This window comes from Dictyostelium discoideum, assembly GCF_000004695.1.
Source record: "Dictyostelium discoideum AX4 chromosome 5 chromosome, whole genome shotgun sequence".
Classification (NCBI taxonomy): domain Eukaryota; phylum Evosea; class Eumycetozoa; order Dictyosteliales; family Dictyosteliaceae; genus Dictyostelium; species Dictyostelium discoideum.
In genome coordinates, this window is record NC_007091.3 from 2,395,088 (window position 1) to 2,407,181 (window position 12,094).

The window sequence follows — 12,094 nt, forward strand, 5'->3', positions numbered from 1 at the left end:
AAAAAAAATGTCAAATATATTTCAATCATGTAATATTTATTTATCAACAGTGAGTAATAAACAAACTCTAAGTAAAACAATTAAAGATAATGGTGGTTCTGTATCATTTATGTTAACAAAGAATGTAACTCATTTCGTTTGTGATGAAAAAGAAGTTCAATCCGATTCATTCAATTACAAGAAAGCCAAAGGTTACAATATTCCAATTGTATCTGAAGAATTTATCACAGAGTCTGTCTCAAAATCGAGTCGTTTACGAGAATCTGACTTTGGTTTTGATAATGTTAAAAAGGTTAAACCATTCTCATACTTTGATTCACCTTCTAAATCACCAATCAAATCACCAATCAAATCACCAGAACCTATTGCTCCAATTGGTACAGTTTCTTTCACCTCCTCAACTAATCCTTTATCTTTCTCACCATCATCATCATCATCATCATGGTCATCCTCAAATACCTTCACTACTTCTACAACACCAATAGAATCAGCATTGCCAATATTACCACCAAAAGCCATAGCCAAGAAAACTATTGCAAAGGTTGTACCAAACCCATCAACATCTTCAACCACATCATATACTCCAATATCATCATCATCATCATCATATTCAACTACATCATACACCACACCAATCTCATCATTTTCATCCACTCAATCAAAACCAACAATTGAAATTAAATCTAACCCAAAAAAAATCACAACCAAGTTATACCCATTAAATGATTCAAGACAACCATCATTTGCAATAGGTTATGAGGTTTTAGTATCTCATACATTACAGGTATGTTAATTTACTAAAAAAAAAAAAAAAAAAAAAAAAAAAAAAGTTTACATTTATTAATAATTTTTTTTTTTTTAAAAAAAAAAAAAAGTTTACAAATTTAACAGGTATTTCATCAAATAATAAATATTATCATTTAGAATTACAAAAAGATTCTCAAGGAATTCACCGTGTTTATACTTCTTATGGTGTAAGTTTTTTTTTTTATTTTTAGAAAAAAAAAAAACAAAACAAAATATATTAATTTTTATAATTATCATAATTAATTTAGAGAACTGATGGACCAAAAACTTTAGAAGTTAGATATGTTGATAATTTAGAAGATGGTATTGATCTTTATTCAAGTATTTATAATGAAAAAACAAGTGATAAAAAAGGTTATAAACCAGTTAAATTGGATTCATCATCAGTTAGTAGTTCAACTTCAACAGAATCATTAATTACAGCTGATAGTCAATTAGAACCATTAATAAAGACATTGGTTGAAAATCTTTATGTTGAAGCAACCACTCAATTGACAAATAGTTTTTCAGTTACAATCACTGAACGTGGTATTGAAACACCATTGGGTGTCTTATCAATGGAACAAGTTGAAAATGGTGAACTTGTTTTGAAAAAAATCAATACCTATTTGAATGGTACAACCAATCCATCATCAGTAGAGTTGGAGAAATTAAGTTCAGAATTTTTCACAATTATTCCACATAAACTTGGTAGAGGTTCAGATGTTGTCTCAAAGAATACCATTAGAAATTTGGATCAATTGAATACCAAATTCGAATTACTTCAATTAATGAAAGATTTATTGGTGGTTAAAGTTTCAGGTACTGGTAAACATGCACTCGATATGAAATATCGTGCATTAAAAACCAATTTATCACCCCTAGGTAAATATTCTTATGATTATTCGGTTGTAAAGAATCTACTAAAAGGTGTAGAGGGAATCAATGATTTAAATATCTACCAAATTCAAAAGGAAGGTGATGTCGAGTCACATTCATTACAATCACCATCGAAATTATTATTTCATGGTTCAAGAGCATCGAATTTCGTTGGTATTTTATCTCGTGGTTTGTTATTACCAAAGGTTATTGTAAACAATGGTGGAGGTAGAACTGATTTTGGTTATCTTGGTGCTGGTATTTACTTTGGTGATGGTTTTGATACTGCTTTGAAATATGCTCATCCATCCTTGAGTAATGGTAAGAGATATGCATTGGTTTCAAAGGTTGGCTTGGGCAGAGTTTCAAATCATCTTAAAATAAACTCTTCACTTACTCAACCACCATCTGGTTTCGATAGTTGTTTAGGTATTAAAAAGAATTCAACAAATCAATCTGATTTTCATGATAATGAATATGTAATCTATAATACTAATCAATATAGACAAGAATATTTAATTGAATTTACTTTTTCTGGTGTTATTAATTCTCATATCAATAATAATAATAATCCAGTTTCTTCAATTACTTCATCATTTAATAAACTTAATATTATACCAACACCAGTAGCTGCAGTAGAACCAAAAAAGAGAACAAAAGAAGCAGTAGCTTCAGTTCCAATAGCATCAATATCTACATTTGTTCCTTTACAAGTACCAACACCACCAACATCAGTATTCTTCCCAACAACAACAACAACAACACCGGTTGCCACAACAAATTTAGAATCATCAATGAAATTTAATGAATTTGTGACATCATTTAATAATATTTCAATTGGTGATAAATCAATTTATCAAGAAGATTCAACTGAAAATGAATATAGAAAATTATTTGTAAATAATCGTAATGATTCAAAATTGAATAATTTATATTTACATTGTGAAAAGGTATTTAAAAGTAAACCAACCACCTCTGAATTACCAAATGTGAATGGTGTCGATTGTATTATGGGATTCAATGCAAAACAACATTCATTTTCAAATGATATCAAGTTTAAACAAGAATGGAATAGATTTAGTAATAATATGTTTGATGGTTTCAATTGGTCCAATGTATTTATTGCAGGTGGTTCAGTTTTGGGTTGTTCATTAGAAGGTGGTATCATTGGTAATACAGGTTTTCAAAATTCAGATATTGATATCTTCCTCTATGGTTTATCAGAGGATGGTGCCAATAGTAAACTCGATGAAATCGAACAATTCATTAAATCAAAATCACCACAAGCTCAAATGGCTCGTACAAAATATGCAATTACCTTTGTTAGTGGTTCTGGTTTTAGAAATGTTCAAATCGTTTTACGTATTTATAAATCACCAGCTGAGGTTTTAATGGGTTTCGATATTGATTGTTGTTCCATTGGTTTTGATGGTACCGATGTTTATGCTATGCCACGTGCCATTAAAGCCGTAACCACCAGTTGTAATATTGTCTCTATGAGTAGAAGATCATTAACCTATGAAACTCGTTTATTCAAATATGCACTCCGTGGTTTCTCAATCAGAGTACCAAATCTTGATAAACGTAAGATTCCAATGGGTCAAATTTGTTCCAGTGATGGTAAAGGTTCAACTGGTTTACTTCGTCTCTTAATTATGGAATTTAAATTTGTCACTGGTAAAGGTGATCCATCATCTTTTAATTTGGGTGGCGCTAGCGCTTCCGATTATAGTGAAATTGAAATTCCAAATGGTCAAAATTGGTCAGTGAATAGTGCTGTCAATTTCATAAACTACAAAGAGAAGAGTCAATTCTTTGCCAAAAAGAAACATGGCTTCAAACATTGTCATTTGATTGTCGTTGGTACTCAAGCAAAAGAAGGTAAAGCAAGTTGGTGTAAAAAGTGTAAACAAGGTCATACACCAGAGAATAGTGATTCACAAGATGTTGTCACTGGTCCAATTAAATGGATAACAGAGAATCCAGGTCAACAAATTTTAACTGGTTCTTTTCATCCAGTTAATGATAATTCTTGGTATGATTTAAATCAACCATCAACAACAACAACAACAACAGATAAGAAAGGTTTGAATTATTACAAGTATAGAATTATTAATAATTTGGATGTTTCAGATATTCCAGATTACTCACCAAGATCACTTTCTTCACATGGTCCAACAACACAATTCTTGATAGATTCAAATAATTTATTAAGTATTGCAGCAGGTTTTGGTTCAAATGTTAGTTTGAAGTCAATGTTGTCAACCTATAAACAATATGTCAATACTATTGATGACCTTGGTTACTATCCAATTCATTATGCTTCATTTAGTGGTAACAAAGAATGTTTGGAACTTTTGTTACAAAATAATGCCAGTACTAGTTTACGTAATCCTTCCTATGGTCTTACATGTGCTATGCTTTGTAAATTCTATAATCACAATGATGCATTCAATCGTATCATTTCTCATTCACCAAGAGTTTTCAAAATTAAATGCTATTTAAATAAGGTTAAAAATCTTCGTCAATGGAATTTACTTAGTTCCGCTCACAATACCGAACCAGCTAAGCATTTAGCTCATCCACCAATGATAATACCATCTAGTCTTAAATATGATCAACAATATTTATTCAAATCAGTTTACAATTCTGACTTGGAGTTAATAAAGAAACTATTATCATTACCAGAGTTTAAAGAGTGTTTCGATCCACTTGGTAATTCATTGTTCCATTATGCCGTACTTTCACCTTATCCAGAGAGTGTCATTGCTTTGTTGAAAGAAAAAGGTTTAGATATTAACACCACACCAACTAATATCTTTGGTCAAAGTGTTTTACACTTTGCTAAATCAACCATTGGTACAATTCAAGGTTGGACAAAAACTATTTTCCCTCTTGAAAATCTTGGTATCAAATTATCTCCAATTTATTTACATAATCAATTATCACAAATCATTCAATCATTAAGTAAAAATTCAAATAATAATTCTGATAATTTTGTTTCTAAAATACCTTCAACTTTTATGAAAAATTATGTAAATGATAATTCATTTACAATTTTAAATACTTTACAACAACCACAAACTTTTGGAGGTTTTGGTAGTACTTCTCAATCATTTGGAGGTTCAACTATGATTGGTGGTGGTTTTGGTAGTACTGCTCAATCATTTGGAGGACCAGGTCAATCATTTGGAGGTCCAGGTCAATCATTCGGTCCAAAACCAATTGCAAGTGGTGGTTTTGGTAGTACTGCTATACCATTTGGAGGACCAGGTCAATCATTTGGAGGATCGGCTACAAGTGGTGGCTTTGGTAGCACTGCTCAATCATTTGGAGGTCCAAAACCAACCACAATTGGAAGCAGTGGTTTTGGTAGTACTGCTGTATCATTTGGAGGACCAGGTCAACCATTTGGAGGATCGGCCACAAGTGGTGGTTTTGGATCATCAACACCACAATCAACTCCAGCTTTTCCAAGTTCATTTGGAATTGGAGGTAAATTTGCTGCTAAAATTCCACCATCAGCCTCTATCCCTGCTAGTGGTTTTGTCCCTCTTGCCTCAAACATATCTGCAACTCCAACTGGTTTATTCAGCAATACCCAACATTCTCTAAAAAATATTCCACAAAATATGGGTGGTAGTAGTGTATCAAACGTTTCTCTTTCTATTGCTAAACCTGCCACACTACTCAATTCTACACAATTCTTGGAATCCTCAGTTATGGCTCAATGTTTATACTTGGTAGATGATTTATCAACAACAAAGAAATTACCAGATCAAACCGTAAAAAGAATTAAAGAATTACTTTTCTCTCTTTATTTACCAATCTTTAATTGTTTTGAAGCTTTCCTTTTAAATACAAATGAAAAAGCTTTAATTGAGAATCTTTTATTGGCTTTAAAAAATTATGATCAAAAACAATAAGAGAAGAGGTTTTAATTAGAAAAAAAAAAAAAAAATCTAAAAAAAAAAAAACAAAAATAAATAAAAAAAAAAAATATTATCTTTTAACTTTTTTTTTATTAAATTAATCATTTTAATTGTGATTGTTGGAAAAAAAAAATAAAAAAAAAAAAAAAATAAAAAAAAAAAAAATCTATTTTAAAAACTATTTTTAAATTATCTCCGATAAAAATTTAAATTTGACTTATTTTAAAAAGTAGTAGGACTTTAAAATTTTAATTAATTAAAAATAAAAAAATTAAAAATTTTAAAAATAAAAATAAAAATTAAAAAAAAAGAGATTTAAAGAAAAAAAAAAATAAAAAAATTGGTCAACCTTTATTTGTTTTTACAATTGTTTGAAAAGTTTGATTAAAAAATATTTAAATTAGTTATTTTATTAAAAAAATTAAAAAAAAAAAAAAGGAAAATTTTTTTTTTTTTTTTTTTTTGAGATTTTAAAATTTAAAAAGGAAACTTTGTAATCTTAAATTTTTTAGATTTAAAACCCCAAAAAAAAAATATAAAAAAAAAAAAAAAAATTAAAAAAAAATAAAATTTTTTACCCCCCACCCAGATCAACTGAATCAAACAATTAAAACCCCAACTTTTGATGATTAACTGACAAATTTCCCAACAATTAACTTTTTTAAAAAAAAAATTATTTAAAAAAAAAAAAAAAAAAAAAAAACCAATTAAATTTTGAGGATGAGGTGGTTTTCGTTTACCATTATAATAGGCTCAAAATTACAATCACAAAAATGATTTATTTTTTCTATCATATTCAACCTCTTTATTATAACTGATTTTCAAAGAATTAAAAAAAAAAAATAATAATAATAATAAAAATAATAATATTAGATAAATCACTTACTCCAAATTTGAACCAACACAAGATTTCTCATCCATGTAAAAAAATTATAATCACAATCATAACAATAATAATATTTTTTTTTTTTTTTTTAATAAATATTAATAAAAATAAAAAAATAATTAAAAATTAAATAATATTATTTAAATTTTAATCACGTTTATCATTCAAAATAGTTCTCTCTCTGATTGATTTTTTTTCCTCACCACCATACTATAAAAAAAAAAAATAAAAAAATAATATTAAAAATAAATTTTATATATAAAAAAAAAAAAAAAAAAAAAAAAAAAAAAAAAAAAAAAAAGAAGATCAATTGTTTTATTTTTTTTATTCATTTTTGTATTTTATTAAATCAACAAGAAAAAAAAAATTAAAATACCTCAACAATTTTTACTAAATCACATATATAAACTTATTTATATATGTTTTTATTTTTAATTTATTGACCTCAATTGTATTATATCATATATATATATTTATATATTAATTATTCGAAATTAATATAAAAAATTGTAATAATATTTTTTTAATGTAATCTAAAAATTTTAAAAAAAAAAAAAAAAAAAAAAAAAAAAATCAAGTAATAAAAAAAAATAAATAAGAAAAAATAAAAACAAAAATAAAAATAAAAAAATTAAAAATAACCCGGAAATCACTTTTTTTTTTTTAATTTAATTTTTTTTAATTTTAATTTTAATTTTTTTTTTTTTTTTTTTTTTTTTTTATAAACCCTAATAACTAAATAAAAAAAAAAAATAATAATAATAAAATTAAAAATAGATAATTTTAAAATTTTTTGTTGTATAATAGATGTTTTTAAAAAAAAAATTAAAAACTTAATAAAAAAAAAAAAATGTTTAATAATAATAATAATGATAAAATTAATAATACAATGATGTCAAATAATCCAAGCGGCCAAATTATTAATTTAGAATCAATTGATTGTAATAGTAATTTAAGTAATACTACTAGTATTAAAGATTCGAATAATAATAATAATAATAATAATAATAATAATAATAATATTAATAATAATATTAATAAAATCAATCCAAATATTGATAGAAAAGTATTGGATGATTTTAATAGTAAAAGTATAAAAATAATTGATAATAAATTAAATAAAAAAAATAGTAAAAAAAATTTATATAGTAAGGAAGTTGATGATGACATCAACAAAATTAATTTAAATAAAAAAATAATTCCAAATGAAACCAATAGCAATAATAGCAATAATAATAATAATAATAGTAATAATAATAATAATAATAATAATAATAATAATAATTTTAATTACAATAATAATATAAATAGTAATAATAATATTATTAATAATAATAATAATATTAATAATAATAGTAACAATAACAATAACAATAATAATAATAATTCAATATCGCTATATGTGGATACACAAGAAAAGTCAAAAAAAAAAGTAAATGCTGAATCTTTAAGAGGTCCAATAATATTCCAAAATTTTATTCTTTATACTTTTTTTTTAATTGTAATTGGTACTGCTGAAGGAACCAGTTGGGCACCTGAAATTAGAGTAGCGAATTTTGTTCCATGTAAGTATTTTTTTTTTTCCATTTCTTTTTAAAAAAAAAAATAAAATAAAATAAAAATAGTAAAAAAAAAAAAATAAAATAAAAATAAAAATAATTTTTGTCTAAGGATAGAAATTTGTTTTTTTTTTTTTTTTTCATTTTTTTTTTTTAAATTTTTAATTGAAAAAAATGACACAATTATCAATAACCTCTTTGGGAATATGGTTTTTTTTTTTTTTTTACTAATTTTGGTTTAAAATACTATTTTTTCAGATTGCGTTATGTGTGTCGTTTTACTAGAATTTAATCGGTTACATAAGAAACCTTTACTAAGGATAATATTTCCATTATATACCTCAAATATTCCATTTGCCTATATGTGTATTTTTTCAAGAGAGGCTCGTAAGTGTTTTATAAAAAAAAAAAAAAAAAAAGGAAAAAAAAAAAAAAAAAAAAAAAAAAAAAAAAAAAAGGGATTTCAAAAAATATGAAAACTAATTTTTTTTTTTTTTAATTTTTCTTTTTTAATGGGTTCCCACATTATTTATATATTTATATATCCAATTTTTTTTTTTTTTTTTTTTAAAATGGATGGTTAAATTTTATTATTTTTATCAATTTATTAATTGTTTAAAAAATTTATTTTTTTTTTTGTTTTTTTTATACTGTTTTTTTTGTTTTTTTTTGTTTTTTTTTTGCTTTTCTATTTTTTTTTTACCTTTTTGTTTAATAATATTAAAAAAAACTCTTTTCTTTTATAAATCTTTATTAAAAAAAAAAAAAAAAAAAAAAAAAAAAAAAAAATTTTAAAAAACTATTTTTTTATTTTTTAATTTTTTTTTTTTTTTTTTTTTGCCTATAAAAAAATTTTTATTTATATATATATATATTTATATGACATAATTTAATCATTTTTATTTTTTATTTTTTTTTTTTCCCAAAAAATCATTTTTAATTTTATAATTGAATGAAAAAAAAAATAACAATCAAAACCAAAATCAAAATTTTAATCAAAAAAAAAAAAAAAAAAAAAAATGATTATATATTATTTTTTAATAATTTTATTTTTAATTATAAAAGATGTTTTAATTTCATTATTATTTTTTGCAAGTTGTTTATGTATATTTTTACAAAGTGGTATACCAGATCTAAGAAAACATATTGTTATATTTTGTATTATATTTATGATTAATTATGGATGTTGTATTTTATTTATGGATTGGTTTTATATTGATACCACCGGAACCAAACCATACAGAGGTAGAATTTTAGCAACCAAAATTCATTGGGGTGAAGAAGCAACCATTCTCGTTAGTATGGCATTATTAGGTTGCATTTTTATTGTTTTGGAGAAATTCATTAAATCTTATGCAAGATGTGTAGCTGAACAACATTATCAAATTCAATGTTTACAAAAAGAAAAAGAAAAACTACAAACTGAAATTAATATTTCTTTAAAAAAATTAGATCTTGATACACCAATCGAAAAAATTATGGATATATTAAGATCAATGATTAATACATCTGGTAAGTATTTTTCATAATATTTTTGGATCGAAAAAAAAAAAAAAAAAAAAAAAAAAAATATTAATTATTATTTTTTTTTTTTTTAAAAATTTAAAAGAAAGCGAAAATGATAAAAAGCAATTAATTAAAGTTATTGCAGTTTTAGGATCAAATAAATTATATGATCCTGATTTTAAATTTGAAACATGTACAGATGATGCAGAAGTTTATTCTTGGTTACAATCAATGTTAAATAGAGAAGTTGGATATAGTAATGTTAATAATAATAATAATATGATGATGATTGAAAATAACAATAATAATACTATAATCAATAATAATTTAATTGAACCAACATCACCAAATTTTTCAAAGAAATTAACAAGTAGTGATTTAATACCAAGAATTAGATCAATGCCAGAGATAACAGATCAAGGTATTCAGGAATTAATAATTAATAATTTTTTAGAATGGGATTTTCCAGTTTTTCAATTAAGTGAAATTACCGATGGTAATCCATTATTTTATATGTCATATTTTTTATTTAGTAGACATAAATTCTTTGAAAAGTTTAAAATCGGTATTGACTGTTTTAAAAATTTTATGCGTAAAATTGAATCTGGTTATGATTCAACCAATCCATATCATAATTCAATTCATGCAACTGATGTATTACATAATTTAAATTATTTCATTGAGAAGAGTTTTGGTAAATTCTTAACTGATATTGAACTATTTTCAATGATATTGGCTGCCATAATCCATGATTTCAAACATCCAGGTGTAAACAACCATTTTCAAATTAATTCAAAATCAAGATTAGCTTTAAAATATAATGATAAATCAATTTTAGAAAATTATCATTTACATCAAGCTTTCATCATTATGAATGAACCTGAATCTGGTATACTTTTAAAATTATCTGATTCTGTTAGAAAAGAAATTAGAGAAACAATAATTGCTTTAGTTTTATCAACTGATATGGCAAAACATTTTAATTTAGTTGGTAGATTTAAATCAATGGCTAATAGTTTCCCAACAACAACTAATACCCAACAACCTTCTTCTTCCTCTTCTTCCTCTTCATCAACAACAATTCCAACTTCAACAATAACTCCAACTCCAAATTCAACAACCTCAACAACAACAACAACAACAACAACAACAACAACAACAAATAATAATAATAATAATAATTCAAATAATAATAGTTTAAATAATATTATTAATAATTGTAGTAGTAGTAATGGTAGTATGGGTGCCAGTGGTGCTGATAATAGTAATAGTAATAATACCAATAATAGTAATAGTAATAATCAAAATCAATGTGGTTCAAGTATTTTCTTGAATTCAAATAAAAAAGATCGTTTATTATTAATGAAAATATCGATTAAATGTGCAGATATTTCAAATCCTTCAAAACCATGGAATCTTTATACAAATTGGTCAAATAGAGTCACAAGTGAATTCTATAAACAAGGTGATAAAGAAAAAGAAAGTAATATGGATGTTTCTGCTTTTATGGATAGAAATAAACCTGCAACTACAAAATGTCAAATTAATTTTATCAATATTTTTGTTGCTCCAATTTATGAAATTTGGTCTCACCATTTTCCACAATTTAAATTATGTTATCAAAATATTTTATCAAATTTATCAAGATTAGAAATTGAACAACAACAACAATTACAACTTCAACAACAACAACAACAACAATTGCAACAACAACAACAACAACAACAACAAATTCATCAACAACAACAACAACAACTTCATCATCATCAACAACAGCAACAATTTCAACATCAACAACATCAACAACAACTTCAACATCAACATCAACAACAATTGAATAATCAAAATCAAAATCAAAATCAAAGTAATAGTAATAATAGTAATAGTTTTGGTTTAACTCAATCAAATTATTTAATTGTTGTTTAAAAAAAAAAAAAAAAAAAAAAAATTAATGTATTAAATATTGTAGCAAAAAAAAAAAAAAAAAAAAACAAATAAAAAAACAAATAAAAATTTAAATAATCAAAAAAAATAAATAAATAATGATAAAATAAAAGTTTAGATTTAAATAAAAAAAATAAAAAATCATCAAATGTTATTTTTTTTTTTTTTAATTAATGTTGTGATATTTAACAATTTTTAAAAAAAAAAGGCCAAAATCTCAAAATTCGATTTACAAAAAATGTGGTTAAAAAATCTTTACAACATAAAAGGTGAAGTAAATTAGATTAATTTAAATATTATTTTATTTTTTTTATATTTATTAATTTTTTTTTAATTATTATGTTTTTTATGTTTTATGTTTTTTATAAAAAAAAAAAAAAAAAAAAAAAAAAAAAAAAAAAAAGAAGGGGTTAATATAAGTTGATCAGACATATATTTAAAAGGGGTTGAAAAAAAAAAAAAAGAGAAAAAAAAAAAAAAAAAAAAAATAATTGTAATTTATTTTTTATTATAAACAACTAGTAACCCAAAATAAAACAATCAAAAAAAAAAAAAAAAAAAAAAAAAAAAGAAAACAAAACAATATAATATTGTTAAATTAT

The 12,094-nt window shown here is 23.6% G+C and overlaps 3 protein-coding genes across 3 annotated transcripts; all 3 read left to right on the forward strand.

Moving 5' to 3' along the window:
• Positions 1-7: 7 nt before the first annotated feature.
• On the forward strand, positions 8-5,591 carry DDB_G0289141 (ankyrin repeat-containing protein; the record flags this gene model as incomplete). Its single annotated transcript, XM_631286.2, has 3 exons — positions 8-784; positions 876-974; positions 1,056-5,591. The coding sequence occupies 3 exons, from the start codon at positions 8-10 to the stop codon at positions 5,589-5,591; spliced, it is 5,412 nt and encodes a 1,803-aa protein (XP_636378.2).
• Positions 5,592-7,333: 1,742 nt separating this feature from the next.
• On the forward strand, positions 7,334-8,080 carry DDB_G0289153 (hypothetical protein; the record flags this gene model as incomplete). The annotated part of the gene is made up of 1 exon (XM_631287.1): positions 7,334-8,080. One exon carries the CDS (start codon positions 7,334-7,336, stop codon positions 8,078-8,080), a length of 747 nt encoding a protein of 248 aa, XP_636379.1.
• A 981-nt stretch (positions 8,081-9,061) lies between these two features.
• Positions 9,062-11,474, forward strand: pde4 (cAMP-specific phosphodiesterase; the record flags this gene model as incomplete). The annotated part of the gene is made up of 2 exons (XM_631288.1): positions 9,062-9,554; positions 9,652-11,474. The coding sequence occupies 2 exons, from the start codon at positions 9,062-9,064 to the stop codon at positions 11,472-11,474; spliced, it is 2,316 nt and encodes a 771-aa protein (XP_636380.1).
• Between the last annotated feature and the right edge of the window lie 620 nt (positions 11,475-12,094).